Source organism: Varroa jacobsoni, unplaced genomic scaffold (assembly GCF_002532875.2).
Source record: "Varroa jacobsoni isolate VJ856 unplaced genomic scaffold, vjacob_1.0 contig00125, whole genome shotgun sequence".
NCBI lineage: Eukaryota > Metazoa > Arthropoda > Arachnida > Mesostigmata > Varroidae > Varroa > Varroa jacobsoni.
In genome coordinates this window covers 61,905-89,896 of record NW_019214413.1, presented here as the reverse complement: position 1 = coordinate 89,896, position 27,992 = coordinate 61,905, and the positions used below count along the sequence as shown (strand labels likewise).

At 37.2% G+C, this 27,992-nt stretch overlaps 3 protein-coding genes across 8 annotated transcripts; 2 read left to right on the top strand and 1 right to left on the bottom strand.

Annotated features, from left to right (window-relative positions):
- The first annotated feature begins 81 nt into the window (after positions 1 to 81).
- On the top strand, positions 82 to 5,453 carry GCS2beta (glucosidase 2 subunit beta). The gene is made up of 8 exons (XM_022851241.2): positions 82 to 307; positions 677 to 889; positions 1,507 to 1,667; positions 1,800 to 1,974; positions 2,183 to 2,349; positions 2,582 to 2,991; positions 3,813 to 4,039; positions 4,446 to 5,453. Exons 1-8 carry the CDS (start codon positions 190 to 192, stop codon positions 4,676 to 4,678), a joined length of 1,704 nt encoding a protein of 567 aa, XP_022706976.1. The 5' UTR covers positions 82 to 189; the 3' UTR covers positions 4,679 to 5,453.
- A 684-nt stretch (positions 5,454 to 6,137) lies between these two features.
- On the bottom strand, positions 6,138 to 13,199 carry Orc3 (origin recognition complex subunit 3). 3 transcript variants are annotated; one of them, XM_022851237.1, is made up of 12 exons: positions 13,108 to 13,199; positions 12,621 to 12,729; positions 11,671 to 11,809; positions 11,148 to 11,399; positions 10,822 to 10,959; positions 10,305 to 10,468; positions 9,492 to 9,633; positions 9,011 to 9,231; positions 8,430 to 8,563; positions 7,837 to 7,991; positions 6,912 to 7,126; positions 6,138 to 6,572 (listed from the first exon to the last, which is right to left on the bottom strand). In XM_022851237.1, exons 2-12 carry the CDS (start codon positions 12,726 to 12,728, stop codon positions 6,435 to 6,437), a joined length of 1,806 nt encoding a protein of 601 aa, XP_022706972.1. In that variant the 5' UTR covers position 12,729; positions 13,108 to 13,199; the 3' UTR covers positions 6,138 to 6,434. The 3 variants fall into 3 exon arrangements, with proteins under 3 accessions (XP_022706972.1, XP_022706974.1, XP_022706975.1); XM_022851239.1 differs by having other exon boundaries at positions 6,912 to 7,114; XM_022851240.1 differs by having other exon boundaries at positions 9,492 to 9,582.
- Positions 13,200 to 13,298: 99 nt separating this feature from the next.
- Positions 13,299 to 23,808, top strand: ClC-b (chloride channel protein 7). 4 transcript variants are annotated; one of them, XM_022851232.2, is made up of 14 exons: positions 13,299 to 13,853; positions 16,129 to 16,224; positions 16,459 to 16,533; positions 17,283 to 17,425; positions 17,583 to 17,756; positions 18,006 to 18,223; positions 18,463 to 18,671; positions 18,952 to 19,092; positions 19,414 to 19,530; positions 20,048 to 20,271; positions 20,369 to 20,683; positions 20,875 to 21,235; positions 21,583 to 21,666; positions 21,864 to 23,808. In XM_022851232.2, the coding sequence occupies exons 1-14, from the start codon at positions 13,767 to 13,769 to the stop codon at positions 22,041 to 22,043; spliced, it is 2,424 nt and encodes an 807-aa protein (XP_022706967.1). In that variant the 5' UTR covers positions 13,299 to 13,766; the 3' UTR covers positions 22,044 to 23,808. The 4 variants fall into 4 exon arrangements, with proteins under 4 accessions (XP_022706967.1, XP_022706969.1, XP_022706968.1 ...); XM_022851234.2 differs by lacking the exon at positions 17,283 to 17,425; XM_022851233.2 differs by lacking the exon at positions 21,583 to 21,666.
- The last annotated feature ends 4,184 nt before the right edge of the window (positions 23,809 to 27,992 follow it).

The window sequence follows — 27,992 nt, the reverse complement described above, 5'->3', positions numbered from 1 at the left end:
TAAGATTAAACGTTTTGGTCATGTCGAGGACCGATCGCGCATCCGGTTTCGAATCGTCGGCTGTATTTGTATGTAAACAACACATCTACCGTGACATCCCGCTGACGTGTTTCGACAGACAAAGAGTTTCCAGAACGCCGGCAATCAGATAAATCGTAGCATGACTGTTGGGTAGATCGTAGAGAAAAAATGATGGCGGCGCGATTCGTAGCTGCATTTGGCCTAACTTTGGCTTGTTCTGCGACGCGGGTACAAGCTTCTGAAGACAACCTTCAGATAACGCGCGTACGAGGGATCTCTCTTGAAAGTAAGTTTTTGTTTCGTTTTGTCAGTACAAATTGGTAATATAAAACAGTATGAATAGTATTTCTACTGCTGATTATCTAGTTGCTACAGTTTGGGAAACTCAGGTTGTCATGAAGTAGTTTTAGCAAAAAGAAAAATCATTCCTGTCTAGATGTTATACTCGTGAGTTCGGAATGATCGTGAAGATTAAATAAAGCCCACAGTATAAAAAATTGCTGTAAACAATCTTGTTGATTTGTTACAGCTAATTCACACGAAGATGTCGCCTACAACGAAAAAAATATTAGGTAAATTGATCGGTTTATTAAATATTGATAGTTGGTGGTTTTTTTACAATGGTTACAATTTTCGTCTATATAATTATTTTCAGTGAAGGCTCTGTACGATCCGTTGAAGGATTTTCAATGTCTGGATGGATCGATGAAGCTACCGTTTTCATACGTTAATGATGATTATTGCGACTGTCCCGATGGTTCAGACGAGCCAGGAACGGCAGCATGTTCTCGTGGGAAATTCCACTGTGTGAACTTAATGCATTCTCCACTCGACATACCGTCATCAAGAGTCAATGATGGCCTTTGTGGTACGAAATTGATATACTTTAAATTAATACTGGTAAACTCTGTGGCACTGCCTCAGTCAGCAACATGATAAAACACGGATACCACAACCGAGAGTTTGCTAGCTTGGAACCCAATATTCATACACACATTCACACGTTTTACATAAACCATGCAGAAAGCTTATGGCTAGAAGGGTATTGAAGAATGAGGTGATTTCAGTGTCGCACGTATACCTATTGAATTTGTCGTTCGCCATGACGGAAACGCTCGCACCTGACATGCGATTCATTGGGACATGTCATTGTAGCAGAATAGCTCTCAGGTTATCGATAAATGTCTCGGTCATAGTTTAGTGGTAAAGTGTCTTTCTGTTAAACGAAGGGACAGGTGGTGGTATTGGTATAAATACACATTGTTTCGCCCTGAGAGTTACCCATCTAAAACAATGAATGTATATTCGAAATACTTAGATCATTGGTAGGACGCTGCATCTTGTAGTAGTACGCAATCAGACGCAGGAGAAGTACTTGTAAGGCAACCAATAAACAGAGCGTGTCACTTTTTTTTCTGCTTACTTGTAGGACACACACGAAAGTACACACAAATCAATACTACATCTATGTTATGATTTTTTCAGATTGTTGCGATGGAAGTGACGAATATGCTTCCGTACTGCCCTGTCCGAACACCTGTGAGGAGTTGGGTCGAGTTGCTCGGGAAGCAGCCAAGCGACGGGAAGAACTTCTCAGCCAGGGAGGACAGCTCCGACGGAGCATGGTTGAACAAGGAAAGCTTAAGGTGAGCGGTGGCGAAGTCTTCTGTGGCAACATTAAGTGACATGATTTACTCGTCGTATTTTCCTGTGTGACGTTTTTGTATTGTATTGAACTTGGTTTTGATGTGATTTGTGTATTATTTGTCTCTCCACAGGTTGTCGAGGCCAAGCAGAAAGTAAGTGAGTTGAAGGGCCGCGTGGAAGATGCTAAGAAAGAGCGCGACGACAAAGACCAGGCCCGGAAAGATGCAGAGGAGTTAGAGCGTAAAATGCTCGATGTGGAAGCTGAACAAAAAAAGGAGCGGGAGCAAAGCAATAAAGATGAAGCAGGTTTGTGGGATTGATTTTTTAAAGGTTATTTTGCTGTCAATAGAAACTAAAGTAAAATCCTAAAATTTTCATGTGGCAAAGTGTAACTATGTATTAAGTATCGCTGATTGGCTATTAAGATGGCAGCCTTACATAATGCATTTGTCAAATTTAACTGCGTTCCAGCTACGAAAGGTTAGTTGAGCTAATTCATTGTTGCTCATTGCAGACAAGGCCGAAGTGGCAGGCTACATTGAAGAGGACAAGAAGCGTGCCAAGGAAACATTCCAAGAGCTGGATGTGAACGAAGACGGTCTCGTGACCTTCCATGAAATCAGGGCACGCCGTCAGTTCGACCAGGACAAAAATGGTGAAGTTTCGGAAGAAGAAGCTAAGGTATTTAATCATACTCTCAATCAATAAATCATACGATATCAATCGCGTTCTGATTAAAAAATGACAAAAACGCAGGGGATACACCGCATTATATTGTACCCCTTTTGTTTTTTCCTTAAGTAATTCACGTTTCAAGTTCAAATTGTACTTTATTCGGAATATACTTCACTAATTCTAGCTTTCCTGAATACTGAATTTATGTCCCATCTACACTTACCCTTTTTATATGTAGTTCTTCCTCGCCTACCTTGAAGAAGTGGATGTTGATGAGTTTGCTTCTACGGCTTGGCCCCTCATTAAGCCTGTCTGGCTGCTCGATAAACAAACACGAGATGCTGATAAGTCAGCTTCTACTCTGGTACATGATTCTATTTTGACGCCCACGTCCGCTGATAAAGAAGACGACCTTGAAGAGTTCGATCAGATTGCTGAGGAAGGCGACGACGACAGCGATGACAGTGGAGACCATGAGCAAGTTCCTCCTGAATTTCCGCCAGTTGAAAAGGAAGGCTCTGAGGATGACACCAGTAAACAGGAGGAACGTGACCCAGCTGTAAAAGCGGCGGTTGACGCTGCTGATAAGGCACGGGCAGAGTATCATGATGCAGAACAAAGATACAAAGACATGGAGCAGGAACTTGAGTAAGTTTCTTTTTTTGTGCATAACCTTAGCGATATTTTGATGTTATAGCTTTAAAAGGCTTCGTTTTTGTTGTGTTACTGTCGATAGCCTGTATCATTGAGGGAAACATAACCTTAGTGTAGTCCCAAGGCCACCAGTGATATCACATTTTTCTGGTTTTTGGTTGCTTGGTGTGTTTTAAGAACAAAACTGTTGTCTTCTTATTATCATTAAATAGATTACTTCTAATTACATTCAATTTTAGGTATTTACAGTATGCTAACTCCAGGTTTTCGTAGTTTTTCAGTAGTTTGGTAGATAAGGATGGTTTAGGAACGGTGTCTCATGTTATTCTATAACAGGAAGATAATGGGATAGTAACTAAGATATACTTATGACCATGTTTATTTGTATATCTTAATAACGCATGTATCACTCGAAAAATTGTATAACAAAATAAATATTCACAACCTTACCTGTAAAACAAACCCAAATAGTCACTAAGCCTCAGTGACTTCTTTCCAAGAACTTGTTCAATGGTTGACGGTCGTTTTTTCTTTTTCGAGTTATACTACGAGCACCAAACCGGGTACAAACACATAAGAAACGGTCCATACGAGTAATAATGAATCATAGGTTGGGCTTTTACGTTAATCATCATAGCCACTTTCGAATTATTATACTTTTACACTGTTTGGACGAATCGATTTGATAGAAGCCTTTATTTATTTATACAATTAATGAATTTATGACTAACTTTAGTACAATATACTGTTGTATTTACGCGTAATCCATGAATGGTGACTTCGATATTGCGGACGTGATAACTTTGTGATTACAGGAAGTACGAGCAGATTATGAACGGTGATTTTGGTGACGAATCGGAGTTTGTTCCATTACGTGGCGAATGTTTCGAGCTTACAGAGAAAGAGTACATATATAAGCTTTGCCCCTTCGATCGCTGCAGTCAGCGACCTAAAGATGGAGGTTCGGAAACGGCTCTTGGCCGCTATGTACACTGGGATCAAAGAGACGGCAATAAATACGCGGCCATGAAATTTGAAGGCGGTAAGTTGACCTCTATATAGGCGAATTACTCAAACGCCCCGACATTTTGTTTATCCAAATATCTACTTATTTCTTTTTTTTTTTTAATGAATAATCGTTAATTCTTTCAGAAATGGATCTCATCATATATGAAGCCATGAACGTCTGACGTACAATACTAATAGATTTATATTTTATACGGAGACATTGTTTTCGCATTTTACTTTCAAAAGGAAGACAAATGAACTAAAACGCTTAACACACATTTATGTTGATTATCTATACTGATAACTAAGGCAATAATCATAAACAGCCAGTAAATAAGCTAAAATTAGATATCATCACTTTTGATAAAAATGCGTTTTCGAATTATTTTGTTAGTAATATTATAATATTTCAACCATCTGCTGCTCTTTTTTCTGTGCAGGTACTGGCTGCTGGAATGGCCCATCGCGTTCGACCGTTGTCATCATGCAGTGCGGCCTTTCGAATCAGCTCGTGTCTGCAAGTGAACCTTCTCGGTGTGAGTATCAGTTCGAATTCTCAACTCCGGCTGCTTGTACGACCGGCATGCTTACTGCCAACCAACAGAGTCACCATTCGGCTGGAACCGAACAGGCAAACTCAGCTAACGACGATTTGGACCACGACGAGCTCTAATCGCAAGAAGACAGAACGTGCAAGTGCTCAGTTGCTGACAGTGAAACCATCAGACGACGCCTAAAGAAGGCCCGGTTATCTGAGGGGTCTTAAAAAACCACAGACAATGTCCGATACGAAACACTACCACTGACCTGCTTTTTCACAAATGCACACCAGGGTTTACTGTTGGTCGTCTTTCCTTTGTTATTTGCTACGAATAGAATAACGAAAACGATACTGACGAGTGTAGTAAATGAGTTCGTTGTACTTGAGGAATGAGATGAATGCGAACGACGTCAGATGTGTTAATATGAAGCATTTGGTCATTCGTTTTCGGTTCCCAGTATTAGTATATTAATTCGAATATACTATTAAGTAATGTAAAGCTTAAGTTATTGCCTTCCAAGGAAGTCACATTGACGCATGTGCATGTATTACCGTTTTGTCAGGATAATCGGAGGTGGTGAAAAATTTTCAGTAGAAAGGGAATAAGCTTTTACGCTCGAAAAGATATACAACAGGAGATACTTCGAAGACAGGATTCATCATTTAACGTTTTTATTTTGGCCTTCATTGTTCGTATCTTTGACATACTTACTTTTCCAATAAAAAGTATATATAAATAGCCTGCGTGATGCCTAAGTGTGAAATTACAGAGCCACGCAATTAGATTAAGGGTATGTAAAGTTACAAGGCCACGCGACTAGATTAAGGGAATGTGTATGTGAACTTTCTGCTTTGAATATACGAATACAGCAAGTAAATGACGGGTAAGAATGAATGTTTGAACTGACGAGAAGCATCTTCATTTATTTTGATACTGGATTTGGTAATATTAAGAAAGCTCATTATAAGAAGTATACATATGTACTTTAATAGGTCAACATAAAAAAATAGGTCATGAGCATTACTTTACAGGTTCTGACCTAAATAAGGTTCTTATATTATTCCGTTTATTCTTTCTATAGATAATCGGACGTTTATCATTCTACTTGGAGCTGTGAGACGAGCTTGAGCAGAATACTCATGATATTTGATCAACTGCGAGGTCTGCTAGAGATAATTAGCACTGATGACTCTTTTTAGACTATAGTTTATATATCCCCGGGCTAGCTTAGTGGGAGACGTAATTGTTTACTAATTTTAGAGACACGTTGTGGTCTAGGCTTAAACTTGGGTATAGATAGACTTCGTTTCGTGCTTGAAGCCAGTCGTCTGTTGGAATGCCTAACAGCGGTACCGGACGTAATACTCGAAACATAGAGGCTATACTGTACACAAAGGCTTCTCCCGTTGACAGATATCTATTTATAACAAACAATCGAGAGACCTTAATATAAGAATGGGTATGCGCCCTTTGCCTAGGTATCTTCCTACCTAAGGTACATTTCCAGTGCACTTGTTTGCATTAAAGGATACGAGAAAACGATAATATGTTGGTAGTGATGTGTAATGTGAAACTAAAAACGCGTATTGATTAGGTCTAAATAAAACAAGTTCAATTTATCAACATTGTGAAAGCACTCCCTACATATCGGGAACGTGTGTACAACCTAACAATTAGATACATATAACAGACTCAATGCCTCTGCTCATAAGCGTATTTACGTTCGACGTCAACTAAGACAGCCCACGCTTGGTCCTTGTCTATGGCCAACTTCTTTTAGGGTCGTCAGCATCGCCTCTACTCATAAGCGTATTTACGTTCGACGTCAACTAAGACAGCCCACGCTTGGTCCTTGTCTATGGCCAACTTCTTTTAGGGTCGTCAGCATCAACAGGAGCCCCATGTCAACCGTTGAAGGTGGTCCATTTTTCGTGTTGTCGGCTTCACATAACCTAAGACTTGGAGTTCGCGGAGAGCACGAAGAAACTCCGCGATTGACACTTCCGAATCATCCTCCCTGACAGACTAATATTACCAGATAAATGGCCATTAAAACAAGCGATTAGTTAAATTGATCATACATCACAACGACAACTCACAGTTTATCTTTAAATACTTTATTTAATTTTGTGTGTTTAAATGTGATTTAAATGTGTTCAGCAGTAGCTCGTCGTAGTCTTCTCGGTGTTACTGCGGATTTTAGCTGTTATTCGGATGGTCATAAATAAAGAAGAAGGAAGAATAAAGTTGTTAACACAGACTTTCATGTGATGCCACAGTGCTGTTATAGCAATAGAAACAAACGATCAACTATGACGTTTAAAAATTATTCAACTCTTTGTTGACTTGCAACGCAGACATTACCTGGTAACTCAGCAGCATGTCGTAAACGTTTATCATTTTCCCACACTCAAGATGGAGCTTGTATACGATGCTAATAGGTGGTAAACAGGCTGATGCTTCAGCTGATTTTACTCTACAACAATGACATGATAGAACACTAGACGGGGTTGCCAGAGCTCGATTCAAGGTGGTACGTAGCGTTGGGGCAAACATTGCACGAAGTTCTGATACATTCCCTTAACAAATGAATATATATAAAAATTACTCTCAATCCGGATATATGCATATAACACAACACAATATATAACAGTACTTAAATATGGCAAAATTATTAAAATAGAGGTTGAGGCTTTTTTGAATTATTTCCAAATCAAATGGACGTTCACGCTGAGATCACTAGATTTAGATAAATTTGCTAATTGCTTCCTTAGAAAAAAACAAAAACGTCTAGTGGAGTCGTTAGCGGAACGAAACGTATCTTAGTGAACTGGTATTCGTAGAAACCTTTAGTCACCTTGTTATCTCGGCGTTGATTAACCAAGGTTGCCGAAAAAATAATTTAATTTCTGTCTTTGAAGGTAGTTTACAATACTAACATTTCCTTTTACTGAAATTTACGATTGGTTAATCCATCTATATGTAATTCTTTCATACGATCTATTTTTTAATTTAACATAAGCATACTCTATAGTGTGCATTTTTCTAGGATTTCAAAAGATTTTTTCTGCGGATATTGATCTGGAAAATATATTTGAAAAAAAAACTGTAATTTTTATAAAAAGCTGTAAAGTAGGTAAGTCCGAAGTAAAATATCATCGTCTAAAACACGCCCAAGCTTATTTTTTACCAATTCTCTATTTAGTTTTGTATCGGGAAGTTAGCAATGTTAAGTTAGTTTTAAAAGCCTTTTACGGTTTCTATACTGTTCGAATCGATGCATTCGTACCGATATAAATATGTTCAGCGTGAGGCAAATCTGCAAGCGTCAGCACATTTTTCGCTTGGTCTTTTAGGAAGCTGATGATATCTTCGCGTATTAGGTCAAGTTTTGTCGTGCGTTTTTTCCTTGCGCTTTCCAACATCGCTTGTTTCCATTCGGACCTTCGAAACACAGTAGAACCATTAATCAATCAACAACTAATTATTATATACGCTTAGAGAAAAATTTAATAATCTTTGCTTACTAAATCTTTTTAATTTTTCGTCCGGCACTGTAAGACGGCTGGCTCCCATACCGATACGAAGTGTGTCGACGCCTGGATTCGAACTTATACCACAACCTGCCTTTAAACATTACAAGCAAACATCTATACAAGAGTTTATCGCCAGCACAGGTTTTAACTACTGTACGATTCTTTAAAAGGTTTTTTAAATGATCGACGGAATCGCTATTTATTATTACGCTGCCTGATATGAGAGAGAAAAGTGTTGTTGCTTTTCAAGACGAAAAATGTATGATAATTACAATAATATCCGAATTACAATCGATCCTCTATTCAAATTTTTTGTTTTGTTCATCCTTGCTATTGCTCAACTAACCTCGAAGTGAACTGTTTTGAGTCGTTTTCCGCTGCCTCTGACAAATTCTCGTCGAGACCATCTTGTCCGAGGCAATCGCAAAACCCTCTAAGCTTGTCGGCAATTTCTCCACTCTTACGCGGTGCCACATGCTCCTATGACAGAAACCGTGATAAAAGAACACTAGTTTAGATCAGCAACAACTATGGTAGTTGAACCGCACATTGAGAGGGGAGCGTATTTTAACAATTTCAGTAGGTTAATACGGAAGTTCGTACAGAACATCGGATAAGGCTCTTTACAGTATGAAAACGGTTCAGAATAGTAGATAACTAAAGATTTGTCGACGCAGCACACAGGAACTTTTTCAAATATTAGATAACTATTTTTTTTATAGTACTTACAACAAAAGTTTTTCGGTGTTCTACACATACTCATTCAACCATCAGTTGTTAATATTACTATACATAGGTTAATTTTTTCATAATTCACCCTTGGTCAAAACAAGTTTGTCAGCGTACATTGTAAAATAGTACAGCAGCACTGGCAATTGAGGATTACTAAAAATATACTAAATAATTAAAATATGACTGGACACAAACCTGAAGCCTCTGCCGAAGCTCGTTAGCGGATAGAAGCCGAATAACTTGTTCAGTTTTACGAAAAATAGCTGAGTCAACAAAGAACTTCTTCTGTAAGCTTAAGAAACAGTTCTTGAAGATCCCTGGTCGTAGACCCGCCAGACTCACCAGGACATTAGCAAGATTCTCACGCAGAGAGTCGTTGTCGCTGTTCAGCAACATAGCTTTATCTATTTCATGATCTGAAACAATGCAAAAGATGTTTGTATTACCTGCCATATGATGAAAATGACGCATGTAGTACGAAAACGTATGCGGTGTTAACCCAGATGCTTATTATGAAAGAACTGCAAAAAAAAGTACACCATTGAAGTAAGAGAAAAATATAAAGTATCGTATCTGCTGTTGTTAATCAACTTCACAAAATCACTTCATGATGAAATAATGCATACATCAGTTCTTTTATTACCCGGACCGCCCTAAATGAAAACTAGGATCATACCAGTTCCCGGGTTGCACATAGAGTATATCGTCTTAGGGTCCACTTTCTCCAGGTGAATTGTCAGAGCTACCCGGAGGATATGCAGCATTGTCTTCAGGGAAAAATCATGGTAGAGAACAAAGTCGGTCATCCAGTTGAATAGCTTAGGGAATAGAATAAATGGAAAATGAATACAAGTTCCACACGTTGTGGTAGTACTGCAAGTTTGAATTAATAACATTTTAACAATTGCTACCAATGAATTAACAATATTTCGATATGAACATGCTATATTTAAGTGGTGTTGCCGAGGGCTTATTACTATGTTACTAATATATATGTTAAACATACTACCGCATGTACCTTAGAATATGCTGAAATCGCGATTAGTAAGGAAAAGCTACGTTATCATATGTCCTTTGAAATTATATGAAATATTGTAAAACCCTGTACTCATACCTGCCTGTACAATAACTTTCTGTGTGAATTACTAAAAAGAGAAATCCTTGATATGACACAATAATCATTAACTGAAAAATATGGTTACATACGTAGCGCTTTAATATAGTGCATAGTTTACTTACCAACTACGACACCGCGAGTTAGAATAAGCATGTGCTATGAAATAATACCCTATAGCTGCTGATGCTCGATCATCTTTTATTACTCCGCGATTTACTCTATAATAGTGTATATGACTTCACTGACGATTCTTCTCATACATATTCAACACTAACTTCAAAGGTGTAAGCCTTACGAAAGAGACGGATATATAGAGCTACCAAAGAGTGTCGGCTTTTGGCTCAGTGGGCAAGGCATTTGAAGGAATCTTACCTCTGGCTCCAGTTTAAAAGGAAAATCTCTATTGAGGACGAGTAGATCAAAGATCCCATTGAGCGTTTCTTCAACGGGAGGTGAAGAAAACGACCGGATAAAAAGGTTTGAAGCACATCGTAAACTTAGTATCTTGTGAATATGCTGCGCCGTCGACGAAATGCCTGCAAAACAAGCACCCGAAACATGGTCATTGACTATGCTCGGATTCAACTCTGTGCATATGTCCTATATATATACTTTATTTAAAGAAACAAAAAAATAATGTGATAGAAAAATTCCTTTTGGCAATCCAGTACACGCACATTACAATGTGGCGATAGACATCCATCAGTACACACACATGTACATACACATTATTAGAAATATTTATGTCCGTAGACTGAGATAAAGCCTATCATTTAATATAGCTTTAGGAACTTATTAATTGTAATTGTTAAGAAAGACATGATGTCATAGTACACTAGTATAGGTCCAAAGCGTGAGTAGTTAAAGATACTAAACGCGGTAAACATACCGAATACAAGACAGGTATCCATCTCTTCGAGGTGAGTTTTCAGAATCTGGGAAAGGTCCTCAAGGATTGTAGTTTTTACCGAAGTTACGTCTTCAATAATTATAATAAACTTTTTTGCGCCCAGACGAAATTTCGAAGCTGCAAACGATTTTGTCATTTTAATGGACGAGAATTGAATGTCAACACTGTGTAGAATATAGAAAATTATTAAACAAGTAATATTGTTCAAAAATCCGCTGGCAATAGTTTTTCGGTCCTCCCAAAGTTTGACCGATTCAACGTTTTTCTTTATCTACATGCATTTATCATATTATTGTATAACGCACTTTTCCTTTTCCTGGGACTTCCACATGTCATCCCTGGTTGCTCACAAGCAACGAGCTTATATATTTGGACCAAGTTCTCAAAGCTGATTAACGCCCTTTTGATTTTCGGCTCATCGTCGAGGTTAAGCACAGCTATGAATTCATTAAACATTTTTTGAAGGATTCCAGAAAGCGAAGTGCAATCGACAGGCGACAGACGACAAATCAAAGGCGTGACTTTGTGTAGCTGATTCGAGAGCTCACCAAAGACACCTGCAATTTATCAATCAATTAACATCATGTTCGAATAAACACGAAGAAAACATTCAATAATTTGATCAAATCTATACCCAAAATTAAGTCTTTGACAAATATTTAACTAACTGTCAAGAATTTTTCCTCTTTAATGCCAAGGTTGTACGCCACTTATAATCGTGCATTTCTCGTTGTGCATTCTAAATAACAGCTCGGAATGTGAAGACGTCAAGTAGTTGGTTTACAAGTCGTTTCCAGCTATGAGTTGGTTAGTTAGAGATCGACCCACCGGAATGGTCGGAAACGCTGGAGCCAAGTCGAATCATGGCAGTTGGTATGTTCTCCTGCTTCTGGTCACATCCGCTTGAAAAGAATTGCAAAACAGATCTAATCAACTGCTCGTGCTTTTCAACATGATATGCCGTCAACTGTAACAGTCGAAAAAAGATAAGGTTCATTTATAGTTTCTATAATCATTACAGTTCGTCTGACCCTATCCGAGCCGTTTAAGATTACCCATGTCTAAATAAAACCGTCAAAACAAAGGGAAAATGGTGTACCTTTTATATAGTGTACACATAATAACGGACACTTCTTCTTATAGGAGTCCAGTGTAAACGGTAGAATGATCATGCAGCAATAAGCAGTCTTTCTAAAAAAGCTTTCCATGTGAAGTGACTAATAGAGAAATTTTTTGTCGTTGTCCAACAAACCAAACATTTGGCAGGAAACTATCTCCATACTAAATGAGCATGAATTAACTAGCAGATTATTGCTCAATGGTAAATTACTGTTTGTTTATTTTATGTAAGTGGTATAGCTGTCCACAGTGATAAATATTTCATTTTTATTTATCGCATAGTGACTAAATATGTATCATTGTAGTCTTAGAGCGTCTCCAACATTCTTACAGACATCCCACTGAATCGACTTTGAGAAAACAGGCTCATCATTAAGACATTTAATGTAGTGTCAAAGTACCCTGAAAAAAATTGAGTACAGAAAATAAATGTTGCAAGTATTAGAAAGTCGTGTATATTAAGGCATTTTTGAGTGTGTCTATAATTGTGTTATTCAAGGATTTGGTTTCCCATGTTCGCTTCCAATACCATGGGACATCTTCACAAGTATCAAAGCGAATAATGGTATCCTCAGAGCGCCTCAGAGATCAATGGCCATGCCTACCTCAAGTGCGTAAAGATCACTAACAACTAATAACTAGTTTTTTAGTGAATTTACCTTTTGTTCCAAGTTTTGCCAAATTTGGGAATATTTCGAAATGGGCCCCTTCTTTGGCCTGCTTGGTTTACGAACATGGCACGACTGGGAAATCAGAGGTGTGTCCATTCTGAAATTTCATAAAATAATTGTTTCAATAACTCAACTGTTTAAAACTTGTTAATGTGGATTCTTACTTCTCTGCTTATTTAAATGCCTATAGAATTGACTTCCTCGTTCAGTCCTCCATGGATTATAGGCGTGCTACTACTGTACGAGATTCATATGCGAAATTTAAATAGCATCAAGCATGGAGAACGTAACTAGTTACTATTATTTAAGAAGTTTACGTTAACCGTAAAAATAATTCGAATTTAATTAATGTATTTTAAAGTTGACATACATAAGTTAAAGTGGCTTAAAACTTCTTAGGTTAATTATATTGAGTATAGTAAAAAATAAAGCTGGATAGATTAAGTTTGTAAAGATAATCTATAGCTTAACTTACTTGACGGTAATCCTTGTCAGTTGGTTACAAACTATTTTGTTTACTATTCATTACATCAATCGCCCGCCAAAGCACCTTTTACTCGGGTGGCATAGACACTTCATAGAAACATTTAAAATAAGAATAATGGAAGTTTCATTCAGTGAAGACAGGCTCTGCGCACTGGATGTGTTATAGAACCCTGACCGTACTTTTTTTTATTACCTAGTTTTAATTTATAGGACAAAGTGTAAGTTTTATTTCGGACGTAAAAAATACCGATAAATTATAGCAGCAAGAGCGGTGGACGATGCAGAGCTCGTAAGTGGTTTTTATGTCAGGCAATAAAGTTCGTCTGCGACTGTGTTTGACTGGTGATAAAATTACGTAGAGAGAGAGAAAGGAAAAAATCAACGTGCTAAGGTGACGTTTCGCACTCTTTACATATGTACGGCCCTCACTTAATCCGATCCATCAGCATGCATTCAGTTGTACTAGGGTAGCCATGTGACTGCTCCGGTAAATGAACCCAATACCTTGATGTTGTATCTCTAAGGAAAAAAACACTATTGTCTTATATCTTAAAAGGTGTGTGAATATTGTGTTCAACTTTAGCAGTTCATCAGAAAATAACAAACAGTAAAGTTTTTGCTACGAACAAGAGCGCTCCTTACTGTGTGATGGCGACTTCTTCAGAGGAAGTATGCAAAGCGTCATTTTATCAGGAAGATGATGTTCAGGAGATTTCAGCGCAGCTTCATGATCAGGTGTGTTAAGTGACAATCTTCGAGTGTCAGGTTTTAAGACACTAAAAATACGAGCCCAAACAAGCGCCCATTTTTCTTGTCACCTCAATGACTAACAGCTGACCGAATTAAGTGTATCAATGAACCCTTTAAAAAAGAGCAAGAGAGAAAATGGCAAAGATGACGAAATGAAAAACGGACGACTATTATTAACATAATATCACAACACACATTTTTTACCTTTTAAATATGTGTTTTACGTTTAGCCAACATGTAGGTAGTTATGAGTTATCCAGGTCCCAACCAAAGGGGGGCAACTATTGAGTAGAGATCCTTTTCTTGACTAACATTTGTTACACATTAAAATAATGATTTGTTAGACCAGGATTCGATCTAGCCCCTTAGGCTAATTAATGTTATTTGAATTAAGTAGTTAAGTTAAGGAAGTAAAAATTAATGTTAATTGAAATAAATAAATGTATAGATATTCAGTTATATCCTTTTTGATATTGTCTCTTTTCATTTTTATACAAAATGTTACATAAATATAAGAATCACCACCCCAACTCAATCATAATAATCTAATCGTCGTAGCCTAACTTTGGCTTTATGCTTATTAAACTCAGAATTAATCCTCTAGGAGTGGACATCGACTATAGAGAAGGCGCGTTACATTTTAATAGATGGTGCAATCGAGAACAATGCGCGGGCTCTATCAAACGATATACGAATAGCAGATAAAATCGATAAACGGTTATAAAACGCCTCTAGCTGTCTATATAGTATTTGCTAACATTGAAATATAATAGTGACTCAATTTAGATGAATTTGACCACATAAATTGCCGTGATCGATGAAGTGATTCGTTGGTTAAGTTAATGTACTTATTTTAAAATGAGAAAGTAGCATATTGTACGACCACTAACGTTAATTGATAAGCAAAGTTTTCCTTAGCGGTTTTATCCTGTATATATATCGCTGTTGAAATCAAGAGTAGGTATTTCTCCACTTAAGAGGAAAATGGAAAATATCCACATACGAAAAAGTAGTGCGCTTGAACTCGAAGCCAATCAGGTAATCAACCATTGTTTATTCATTTGTTGGCCATTGACTGAAGTGTGTCTAACATAGTCTATTGCTTGTTAAAGTATGAAATTTGTTCTAAGGATGAACCTTCAATCGAGGAGCAAAGATTTCTGTAGAAACAAGGGTACTAGTGATATTTAAGTTATCGCATACTTCTCAGTTTATAATAGTGTTTTATTTCGAGAAGAGATCATTAACATTCACCAATCAGTATGTTCTTCAATGTCAGGAAGCTATCACTGTCTGCAATCGTCACAGACTCTGCTTATTTGAGGGGCAAATATTTTTACGGTGACCTTTCTTGGAATCATGGGCATTCTTAACACTTTATCGTATTGTTGTACTTGTTTCGTATCTGTCCAGTGGAATTTAGTTTTTTGAGTAACACTTTCTTGATATTTCTTTCTACCTGAAACTTTATTTGGTCAATTGCTGACGTCGCAATCGGTTAGTTAGAACTCAATGAATAACACTTGAAGGATAAGCTTCTTTGGAGATCACAATCGGCAAAAGTTCAGCGTTCAGGAGTATGGAGTATGGCGTTAAGGAGTTCAGGTGATTAGCTTTATCTGTAACGCTAACGGTCATGCATAAGCAGTTCGTCTTATGTGCAATGCGAGTAATGTGTTTAAAAACTATATTTTTTTTCAAGTTGTCGATATATTTTGTCTCGTTACCCCCCTCATTATATATATGGCTTGAAAGATTGCAGAGCCTTAAATAATGCCGGATTAAAGCCTGTGAATAATATCAGTGAAATAGATGCTTCATTTCTTACCTTAGGACATGGTTCAAAAAAAGTTTAATTCCGAAAATTTTGTTCAACTTTCTGATCATGCATGTATCATATTTGATAAAAAAAAACCCTTCAGTAAAGTTTAAGTGCAATATCTAATATATAAAGCGTATTTTTATATATATGAAATGTAATATTTAAAAATAGTTATAACGTCTTGGGAATTTGCTGGCTAAAGGACATTCAGTCTCACTCCTTGAACAATTTTTTTGCTGAATATGTATTCTCCTTTACGGGATAATCTGCAGTACTTGAATATTCATCTTTTAATATAACTAAATAATAATAAATAGTTAAATTTTTTGTTTTGACATTAAGTATAGTCGACATTACTACAATATAACATATGAGGTAATGAATTTTGAATCCTTCCAATAAACACTGTTTGACATTTATTACGATTTTCCGTTACAGGCGGATAATGCAAGTTTGTTGCGGAGACGTCGGACAAGTTATTCTGGGAAAAGGGAAATCCTTGGAAGTCTCAAGCTCATTTCACAGAAATATGAGGTATCTCTGCATGTTGTGGCTTGTGTCAGTTGTGCTTGTATTTTCCTTGCAATATGCGACGATTGTAGGATTTAAGCTACACGTTCTCTAGCATCAGCTAGCAGAGGTAGATGCCGAGTTTACGATAGTGCAAACAAAATTAGGCAAAAGCATTAATTAATTGATTGGATTGGTAATTATATTCTAAACGAAATGCACGAGATTATACATTCTAGTCATATTTGATATTTTCAGAGTCTGGACTACGATCCGTGCGAAAGTCAGCTTTTCATCGAAGAACATCACCGTATTAACAAAAACAACAGCTTTGTGTGTATTCAACTCATGATTGATTTGTAACGTGACCTAGATAAGTTCTATACTGGTTGTTTGTCGTTGACTTTTGGAGAACTTTCTCCCACACTCATGGTTATACGGACACTTTTTGGCAGCCTGTTTGTTAGAAAATATCCTACTGAAAGCCTTTCTAAGTTTTGCTAAATCCTACCTCTCGCACGGATAGAACTTATTGTACGTTAACGTCGAGTAACTGACATACATCATGTCCGAGTAACTCAGAAGCGCCATGTGTTGACATATCATCTCGCACTTTAATAGGATTTAAAAGAAATTTATTTAATAGAAACCTGCATATACCTTTTTAATTACATAATTCCTCTTCCCCAAAGTATGATTTCTTATCGAAAAGCAGTGACTGAACGTACTTTCTCCTGAAATGCTAAAAAGCCTGGAATCTATAAGAAGAAAATGAGTTGGACGTAAATGCCATTTATCATTGGTCAAATAAAAACACTATATGTACAACAAAAAAATGTGCGGGAATTTTCCTGCAGCTATTAAATAAGTTGCATTTATTGTCGGTCTGAGTAGGGCAGACTAAACATTATTTCATTTTCAAATTGTCCAATTTGCCTACTTCAAAGCCAGACATTTCTTGGCTAGCAATTGTTATCGCGGTGTGTATTTGCGGAAGCTTCTGCTGATTAAAAATACCAAACTAGCTTAGGTTTACTTTCATAAGTAGTAAGTAGTAGCATCAAGCCATTTTTGATTAACAGCGTTCAACGTGGATTGAGCTTCAACGTTGGCTAGTCATACTTGTCATCGGAGTGTTAACGGCTTTTACAGCTATTTTTATCGATGTCTCGATCGAAGAGCTTTCGTCGATAAAATTCGGCATTATTCAGAAGCTCATGAACAGGTAAGATTTTTAGGGCAATCATTGCATATTTCACAAAAACAGACGTGTTGTTACGGGAAAACTGTTTAGTAGCAGTAGTTCTGATTATTCGAAGTATTAAAATTGAGTGCGAAAGAATTAACCTAATTCGGATTTACTTCATTCGTTGTGGTGTCAGATGTGTACACGACAACTGTCTCGTGCAACCCTACCTGGCTTGGATTATGGCAAATGCTTTGCCTGTTCTCATTGGTTCATTACTGGTTACGTTCATTTCACCCGTCGCTGCTGGGAGCGGAATTCCCGTCATCAAATGCTACCTCAATGGGGTCAAAATACCTGAAATGGTCAGGTAATATTTTTGATCTCGAAGTCGTCGTTAATCGATCAGTGCTCCGATAGGGAGTCTGTCTAATGGGATTTGATGGCAGTGATAAATGGTCGATATAAAGTTTCGCTAATATTTTTACATAAAACCACCAGTAAGGAATAAGTATTTCCTTTTAGTCTTTAGTAGTACGCACGTCACGATCTTGTGATATCATCAAAATTTTTTGTACCACGCTACTGTTCGTTTAAAGTGCTAAATATGGTCTTTCAGGATAAAAACCCTAATAGTTAAATCGGTCGGTGTAATACTCAGCGTGGTTGGAGGGCTCGCTGTGGGTAAAGAGGGACCGATGGTTCATTGCGGAGCCGTCATTGCGGCGGGTATTAGCCAAGGAAAGAGTAGCACGCTCAAACGAGATTTCAAAATATTTCACGAGTTCCGACAGGACCACGAAAAGCGAGACTTCGTTTCAGCCGGAGCTGCTGCGGGTCTGTTAGTCTTTAGATTTTTTTTTCAGTCAAACGCTTACAATACACGCTATTGAAGAAAGGTTTTTGGCACTTAAAAGAGATAGACGAAAAAAAGGTCCGTCCATTTTCAATTTTGTAAAAAAAACATCATTCATCTAAGCAGTGACTAAACCCCACCTACTTTTATTGTAATTCCCGTCGATTAATAATTTTGTGATATTAATTTTCATCGAAATGGGCTCGCATATTCAATTTAGGTGTCGCTGCTGCTTTCGGCGCTCCTGTTGGCGGTGTGCTGTTCGCATTAGAAGAAGGTGCATCGTTTTGGAATCAGGCCCTCACGTGGAAAATATTCTTTTGTTCGACTGTAAGCGCATTCACTTTATCCTTCTGCCTGTCTTTGTATCATGGCGAACCGGGCGTGCTGTCTAGTGCTGGCTTGCTTAATTTTGGTTCGTTTGGAAGCGTAAGTTCTTTCTACCAAGCTCTGTGCACTATTTATATAAAGAAGATTGTTATTATTACTATTATCTACATGTTTTCTCTAACTTAATATTACCGCTTATGATCGGTTAATATGTTTTTCAGGTTTCCTATGAACGTGTCTTACCGTATAGTGCTTATTAATGAAAATAATCCCAGTCATACCGTTAGAAGTTAACTCAATCAAATAGAAATTCGATGTTCGAAAAAAAATCTGTAAGTTGTTTTTGTCTTTCCTTCTTTCTTTTATTTCTCTGAATTAGTCTGTCCACTGGGAGATTATAGAAATTCCACTGTACATGTTTATGGGTGCAATCGGCGGTGTTTTAGGGGCTTTCTACAATTATCTCAACTACAGGCTTTCCGTATTTCGCGCTCAGTTCATTCATCGTAAACCAATGAAGGTGAGTTTCCACGAAAACTTGTTTGCTCACTTTTATCCAGCATCATCAAATGCTTAAAGTTGAAAATAATGATGCATATGTGTCTTTTGACAACAAGCCATAGGTATCAAACCATTGAACTTCCCATACAAAAAACGTATAATAACGACATATAAAAAAACTTACTCCTATCGAAATAGACAGCGGCATCTCTAAAACCAAAGTAAGTCATGTTGTATTAAAAAACGCGCACATTCCGTAAAGTGATACGGGGCGATACATAGTTAAGTCGTTAAGTAATGTGTGTCATTGTTGGTTTGTTTGTATCAATTTGTATCATAGGTTGTGGAAGGTGTTTTGGTTGCCGTTATAACCGCAACTGTTGCATTTTTCCTCATCGAGCTCATCGATGATTGCTCAGCTCAACAGGATGAGAAGCACACTGACAACTCTTTACAGGCAAGCCATATTGGCTAAATATTCAATACTGTTGTTGAACTTGTAGAATCAGTTATTCGCGTATAGCAAGCGTCGGTCTGAGTCTTTTTTCGGAAACTTTATTATATGATCCAACAAGTATTTGGAATTGCTGTGAGTTTTTTTTTATCTAATTATCTATATGAGCAAAATTTGGCATTACTGTATTTAGATGTCATCGCTTCTGAAGCAGCGCTTAGTAATGGCACTAAGTTTAGATATTAGCACCTTAAGAGGAATCATTACTATTCTTTGTGATCGCAGGTACTAACGTCATTGTGCATTAATCAGTAGGCATATATGTTGCCTAGATTATATACCGCAACGAAAAATCAGAACCGGAATTAATGGTTGATGTTCAAGGTTAGCTTTGCTTATCATACCTCGAAAGCGTGTTTTTTTTCTAAACATAACCTTTTGCTTGATAGAGAAAAAAACAGCGCCAAACTAGAGTGCAAAGAAAGCGTAAAACTTTCCTATTTTTTTTTGTCTATTCCAGTTCCATTGTAAGGATGGAAAATACTCGGTAATCGGTCAATTATGGTTCCAGACTCCAGAAAAATCTGTGCGGTCATTGTTCCACATGCCTGAGGGAACCTGGTCCGCTTCTACGCTTTCGATATTCTTCGTTGTTTATTTCATTATCAACTGCTGGACGTACGGACTCAGCGTTTCGTCGGGCGTATTCATTCCGACCCTGTTAATGGGTGCCGTTTTCGGCCGGTTAGTTTATCGCCGCTCAATGATATACTGCATAGCGCTCGTTCATTTAAGACAAAATCATGAAAATATCCACATTTATGTTCAAACTCCTTTGCAGGTTGTTCGGGATAGCCACTAAAACTCTTGTAAGCCATTTCGATTACAAGTGGGACGTGGAGCCAGGCAAGTTTGCCCTGATAGGGGCTGCCGCCACTCTAGGCGGTGTTGTTCGAATGACGCTCTCGTTGTCGGTTATTCTCATCGAGGCAACCCGAGACATTACCTTTTGCATGCCAATTGTCATTACCCTCATTGTCGCCAAATGGGTTGGAGATTATCTCTTCGAAGGATTGTACGATTTCCATTTTCAGTTGTCTCGAGTACCATTTCTAAACTGGGAAGCGCCCAAGGAAGGACATCACATTTATGCCAGGTATGTTAAAGGCTATGAAAATATTACGGGATTGTTGAGATAATGTTATATATATTTGAAAGATGAATAATAGGCGTTTTGAATGTAAATCAATAATGTTTCATATGTATATTGAATAAGAGAAAGGTCTTCGATCATTGGTCCTAGTCAATGAATATTATTATTCATTGTCGTAACTTGTCTGGTTATAGCGAGATTATGGCCTTTCCTGTAGTCACACTGCCGACAGTAGTAAAAGTGGGTGATCTGATGGATATTCTTTCAAAAACCACTCACAACGGATTCCCTGTCACTGACGGTGTTGACCCTGAGACGTTATACCGAGGCGGTGGCAAGTTCGAAGAAGCAAAAGGCTTCAACGAAGTCGGTGTATCAGGAATCGATGGCACATCTAGACCAAAACACTTCGGTCGCTTCCGGGGTCTCATTCTTCGTGATCAGTTGATTGTGTTGCTTCAGAATAAGATCTTCAATGAAATGGTCGATGTGATCTGGACTCGAATGGGTAGTCGAGACTTCCGTGAGCCGTATCCGAGATACTCAAGTGTAAACGTGAGTAGAGCAGCCTATTAAGGTCTGAATACTTTGTAGCCACCACAGCACATTCGTTTTTTACAACCTGCTTTTTCGTAGGCGCTTTTTTAAAGTGGTCCGTGAATAGAGGACTACGGCTATCTACGTATCACATTGTAACCTCTACAGCTTATATGTATTATTAAGTAGCGCAAACTGTCCGTAACGCATCAACCGGTGTTATCATAGGCTGTATAGGTGACTTCCAAGTTGTCTGTGTCTGAGGCACGAATCGATTTATCTGTTTCGAGACGAGTAAAAATAAATTATCGACGGTGAATAAATATTAATTGAGAGATCCAATTTAATGTCTGTCCACTTTTCAGCAAGTGCACGTGTCCTTAGCAGAAAGGGAATTCCACATTGACTTACGACCATTCATGAACTTCTCTGCATATAGCATATCACATGTGAGCTAGATTGCATCAAATCCTCATGTTGTATTGTAATAAAGTCAAATTCTTGTTAACTTAGACTATGCATAGAAGAATTGCAAACACTTCACATACATTGCTAAATAGTCCATAGGTAACGCTTATTTCGTGTGGAGATACATTGTAACTAACCGTCGAAAACCTACGTTGACATATTTTTTGCCTCGTTTCAGAATTCCTCTCTCTACCGCATTCACAAACTGTTTCGTGCATTAGGTTTACGCCACTTAACGGTTGTGAATGATCAAAATGAGGTCGTAGGGATGATCACACGGAAAGACCTCGCTGTTTTTCGGAGTCATTCTCGTTTCGGTAAAACAACCCTCGAACTTTTGCACATATCGCATGGTTAACCAAGGTAGCCTCAAAGCCTGGTCATCAGATGTGGATACGATGCTTACTGCACGTTTCAGCCATAACGTATTTTGAAAGCATTGCGTGTATTACTGAATATCCAAACATGACCTTTATAAACCCAATATCAGCCTCATACATGACATCATTATGTTATGTTGGATTATATGACGTCTCTACTACTCTCAATTATGCGATTTCTACTAGCTAGGGCCATTTAGACGGATTCGCTGTTTCAACACTGTGAGGAATTAAGGAATATCGGATATTCTAGCGTAAGGTAAATTTGTAATTTCAGAACAGCTAAGCAGAGATTTCCAGGAGCAGTTATAATAATATACTGGTGTTTATGATGTGGCAAGTGATCAATTTACCGTTTTGCTCGAAAACGTTATATGCGTTTGTACAGTGTACCGATGACAATGATGGCAGATCGAATATTTTTATCCATGGAACGACGTAGTAGTCGTCGTCATTTTCTTTCTAAGATAAAACCTTTTAAAACCAATATTTTGCACAATAGGAAAATAATGTTACTATCAACAGAAAATACTAATATTGTTGAAACTCATGTTTTAAGTCTGTTTTTCATTACTGTTATCGCCAAAGTTGTGTATTATACAGTTGTTGTCTCTAGTAGTCCTGACTCCGTAGCTGTACTATATTACAACCGAGGTCCGGTTTTAACGCGATGCAAAATAAGGCTGAAGATTTGGAGAATTGTATATTTTTTTAAACATTTACTAACGTGTATAAAACCTGGTGAAATATAATGTACTCCAGAAAGCATAACTCTGAAGTAAATGAGCGAATGTTGATGGTCTCGCTTGATCTTAAAGTGAGGCAATGCTTGCATAATATTTATAGATTTATTATTACTGTCATCAGTAATGACGTTGTTTCAGAGTCACAGCTATGCGTATACGTATTAAATTGGCGCATAATTAACCACCGTTTGCTTGCTCTAAAAAGTTATTATTATAGTTTTGTCTAGATTACAAGACGTTTTGCTTTCCATTCGGAATTCAAAAATGGGTATGTTCAGTGGCAAAAACAGCATCCTTGACGCTCGCTATCAGCCTTATCCTAAAAGGAAAAAATGTTTAAATAGTACTGGGTAGTATCCTATACATTCGGATTATATAGGATTTTGTAGCTGTGAATATAGCTTAAAAGTGGCTTGGCTAGCTGGAAAGCGGTATTTTCTACCCACAGAAGGGAGGTCACTTTGGGTTTTATCGATGATCACTATAAATCACAGTTGAAAAAAGAAAAAGATTAGATGAAACAAGATTAAAGCAAGGGCGCCATTTTAGGATGTTTACGAAATGATAACAATAAAAAACATCTTTGACCTCCACATAACATTCAATTATTGGTAAAAAAAAATACTAGAAAAACAAAGAACAGGCCTTACATATACACAAACCTGACGTGTTAATAATAATAATAATAATAATACTAGTCATGGGAGAAATAAAAACTGCTTCAATAAAATTATCGGTTCTATGCAAATTATCTTTTATGCAAAGTTATGCTGAAAAAGATTTACACGTGTACCGTTTTGCTCTATTCACATTGCGCTATGTCAATATAATTTTCCAATCGACAAGGTTACACTACTATGTGCAAATCAAAGCATAGCCTGTATCTACTGCCTGCATAGACTTTAACAAGTTGTAACGTATATTTATTGTTCACATGTGACACTAGTCAAACTCATTGTACAATGGAAAAAATAATAAAACTGTAGTTTTTCTTATAGACGCAAGTATTGCTGTTCGGTCGTGCTTAGTAATTAGATTGCAATTAGCAAACGCCGCGTATTTAGCTTCGTGACATAATTAATTTTAACACATTTATGATTCGGATTAAATTCTGTGTCACCACATCGCGCAACAACTTAAGCCTCTCGTCAAAACTACCTTAAACTATCAAAGCCCCGCGTTCGTGTGTGGGTCATTGAATGAAACGTGTCAAATTAACCTGGATGATTATTAAGTCCTTAACATTCCACATTGGGCTGCATAACATCAGATGGCGGCATCAGCACTCCTTGTAATTAACTAACTGTCAGCTAAAGTGTCCTTTCTTAATAAAGTATTATAATAAGGCACATTAGATATTACATAACAAAGTAATGTGGAAAAACTTTTCATAATAAAAAAACTACGTGAAATTTGCTTATCAGCTGCTACAAATTGGCTCGAGTGATCTTCGGCGACTAGCTCAACTAAGAATTTTATCAAAAATAAAGCAAATGGATTGATGAATTAAAAATATAAATGATTACTGCCTATAAAACTTTGACCATGTTGCATATGTGCCAGCACTGAAATGACCAGTAACATGTTTCTACACGGTTTGCTTTATCACTACAAAGAATTACAACGCTACAACAGAATTAGTAAGACTGTATGATTTTCCATTTGTAGTGCACCGGTGTTATAGTTCGACTTTTGTCTAAATCTGTATCGGTATCTCTTCTAGTTCAATGACTCAAAACTCGGCGGTTACGATTCGAAAAATCATTCCGATGTTTTCGAAGCAACCTTTAGATATTGGATGACACAATGGTGGTTGTTGTAACGACGGTGAGCACATGAAACTGGCTTTTTTTAAAGCTATTCGACTTTGCTTATTCTATAGTCCTACGTTTTTTCCCCTGTTCTTTAGATATTTATTCTTCTTTACGTTTTCACAATAGTATTTTTGCATATTTTCTGATCTCATATTTCTTTTTATATATTATTTGACACTCGTCTTTATTATATGTTATTACTGTTCCTTGTATTCTTTTTTACTTAAACTTACAACGTACGAATATACACGGTCACTTTGATGCGGTTGGCTATTATCGGTTTGTTTGAGGCGTCAACTAAATGATACAATTTACGATGAATGATGAAAAAAACAGATTAAACTCAACAAAAAACCTGCTGTGACGTAGTTCTTGCTCCTGAAGATCGCCTGTTTACAGTTCACTCTTAAGCGTCGAATAAAGCTAAAATGATAAATACTTTCTTTGAACTTGAACTGAACACAACAATAAGCATTGAGTGTTAACATTTAGGTAGGTATTTTACTTTTTCTATTCTGAACAAAATTTGAATATCGGTAATTTAGCTATTGTCGAAACAGGAGTTAGTTCTCTTCTGCAGAGAACGTTGATGGAAATGATAGCGCGTAACCTGGTAAGAAAACCGTAGCATTTTGATCTCTAGGAAGCTCTCTGTATCAATCTTAGCTAGTCTGCGTATATACAATCTTACAATGGGTCTTTGGGTAACTCGATCTGGTGCTACGATACAGTAAATACGTTCTGCGTTTGAGCAAACTAAAATCTACACAATGACCGTATGTCGCTGTATAGCAGAAATGGAAGTTTATAATAAATATGCATTTTTTCATTAAAAGACAAGTGGTTTTTGGTACGCATTGAAATAACGAGCCCACAGCATTCATGAAAATGTTGGTTGTTGTGAATAAAAGTCTCATTTGACATTATCATTATTCTTGAATGAATAGATATTTATTTTGAATAGTGCACAATTCATTCAATCAACCGACACCTTGATTTTCAATAACGTAAAATGCTTACTGTTTTAAGCAATTAATTTCTATTAGTTTAGCTGTCCTTCTGATGTGATCATTTCAATCCCCTCATAGGTTTCAAGTCGCCAGGCTCCCAAATATGATAGATGATCTGAATTTTTTAAAACAAATCGTTGTAGGTTTTCACTTACACCATTTTAAAGATGAATTTTAAATATACTTCCAAATGGTTGAATAAAACTTCATTCTAACTTTGATTTTGCTAAATTTTGTAAAGCTGTGCAAAGCTTGTACAAGGCCAAGCTTTGCATTCTTTACATCTTTCAAATATAAGTACCATTAAAATGCATCCTGTATCTGCTGTTTTACGTAAGTGGATTCTATCGTCTACCAGAACAACGGTAACGAGCAACACTTAACAACTGTGAATTGCACTAACGTAAAGGAATAAGTGATGTACATTTGGGTCCCTCAAAGCTATGAAGAGCCCACAAATTATTTTCCCGCTTTCCAGATATCTTCTACAATTACCAACAACAGTCCCCTCTTCAAATAGGCGTTATGTTCTACGACAAACTAAGCAAAACAAGAATTGATCAACTTTTTGTCAGCGTAGCTAGATAGTGGCTAGTAACAACGCGGAATTGTTCCAACTGAAATAAGCCGACCAAACCAACTCTTCTACGCTCAGCCGAAGATGTTTGTAGCGATATCTTTTTCGAGACCTGAAGAAGTTGTTTGCTCGATTAATTTCGTTACAGCGTACATCAGCGTTAGGATACCTTGAGTATTCAATGTGGAAATCGGCGCGAATACCGAGCTCACCCGTATCGTCAGTAACGCATGTTAATTAGTCGCACAAGACTATCTACGGTGGAAAGTCAATAGTATTTATCGAAGTTTTGCCAATCGTAATAGTCTATAACTACAAACTTAGCGCTTACAAGTAAATGTACCTAAAGATCACATAATTAGAGAAGACATGTTCGCTTTCTGTTGTGTTCATTGCTTCAATGACCTTGCTGAATAAATTTACATTTTTGAGTCAAATAAATTTTTTTACACACATTTTCATTAACTGAAAGAATTAGGTTTTAGCTCTGTGTTATTATTATTTAATACATTCATTATTAGGGTGATCTCTCTGCTTGATTTTATCAAGTCATGCCAATGACGTCCGTGAAATCGTTCGACTCGGTTTTACAAGTCTGAAGAGTCCTTTTGCAGTTTCCAAAGGTCGTGCAGAAGATCATTCGATAATTTTTTGACAGCTCGCACACAGAATATATTCGGAGCTTTTGCTATACTTTTAGCTTTAATCTTTGCTGCAATAACTATACTACAGGCGTGCCCTAGCTAAGCGTCAGGCGCGCTGTTGAAGATGACAAAAGACGTTAATGAATTGCATCAAGTCCAGCGTTGCCTCTATTCATTTGCCCTCAGCCAGTATTGGTCCTCCCTAACGGTTAGCAGGATAGTGTATTTTACTTGGGCAATTTCATGTATCCGGGTCGGCATGGTATAGTGTGTTTTGTTTGTCAGCTGTGAGCTTGCGGATAGGTGTGGCAAAAACGTGCAACCTTAGTTTCACAACAAAAATACAACAGATTTCGTTTTTCGCTGATTTCCACTTTTTTTTGCGATAATACTTTTTGCGATCGGTGCTATACGTGCGTCGCTAAAAACGGCTGTTGATGGCGATGCGGATTATACCTTACGACGGCCTAAGAACGTTGTAATTCGAGTTATTACAAGCTCTACCTTCATCGAAGCGTTTTCAAAAGAAGAAACGTACTTGGATGGATCAACAGGAGGACGCGTTGTGTGCTTGAAGGAGAACATTTTTATGAATTTATACTTTGGGTATTGAATGGATTTTCGAATTTTTTTTATGTAACAAAACGGCTAGAGAAAGGTATGTATTATGTCGACGAAACAGAAATAGATGCGGATAACTGAAAATGAAAGCAGATTCACGGCTAATAAACAAGCTGCAGAAACTGCTACGCGAACTATACCTATTAAAACGATTTAACGATCTAACGATTAACGATATTGCAAATGAAGATTATTAGTTACCTTTATAATCTCTTCTAATAAAATGAATAGAATTCGATCATTCCCAAACTGCACGTCCCCGCACTGATTTTTAAACCCTAAGAACCTTACATTTGATTTTAAACAACATACACTGTATGTGTTAGCTTAACACTCAGATCTATCCATTATCTAAGTTCTGCAATGTTTGGCAATAAGAAACCGAACTTTGGATAATGTTTGCTTCTATATTAAGTAACGAAAAAAGCGATTTTTTTTTTCATTATTTATGGGAACGAAGTGGAGCAATAACGAAGTTGTACCTTTCGTTTTTATTTTCAAAATTGTTTAAAATT

What these genes read in the sequence shown, in the direction of transcription:
- ClC-b (XM_022851232.2), top strand. Translation starts at nt 13,767, where the DNA reads ATGGCGACTTCTTCAGAGGAAGTATGCAAAGCGTCATTTTATCAGGAA. An exon ending in CAGCGCAGCTTCATGATCAG is followed by an intron (nt 13,854 to 16,128) that starts GTGTGTTAAGTG and finishes TTTCCGTTACAG; the next exon opens with GCGGATAATGCAAGTTTGTT. An exon ending in CGAGATACTCAAGTGTAAAC is followed by an intron (nt 21,236 to 21,582) that starts GTGAGTAGAGCA and finishes TCCACTTTTCAG; the next exon opens with CAAGTGCACGTGTCCTTAGC.
- Orc3 (XM_022851237.1), bottom strand. Translation starts at nt 12,728, where the DNA reads ATGGACACACCTCTGATTTCCCAGTCGTGCCATGTTCGTAAACCAAGC. An exon ending in GGATACCTGTCTTGTATTCG is followed by an intron (nt 10,469 to 10,821) that starts GTATGTTTACCG and finishes CTTGTTTTGCAG; the next exon opens with GCATTTCGTCGACGGCGCAG. An exon ending in ACATGCTGCTGAGTTACCAG is followed by an intron (nt 6,573 to 6,911) that starts GTAATGTCTGCG and finishes TGGTAATATTAG; the next exon opens with TCTGTCAGGGAGGATGATTC.
- GCS2beta (XM_022851241.2), top strand. Translation starts at nt 190, where the DNA reads ATGATGGCGGCGCGATTCGTAGCTGCATTTGGCCTAACTTTGGCTTGT. An exon ending in TTTCGGAAGAAGAAGCTAAG is followed by an intron (nt 2,350 to 2,581) that starts GTATTTAATCAT and finishes TTTTATATGTAG; the next exon opens with TTCTTCCTCGCCTACCTTGA. An exon ending in GACATGGAGCAGGAACTTGA is followed by an intron (nt 2,992 to 3,812) that starts GTAAGTTTCTTT and finishes TTGTGATTACAG; the next exon opens with GAAGTACGAGCAGATTATGA.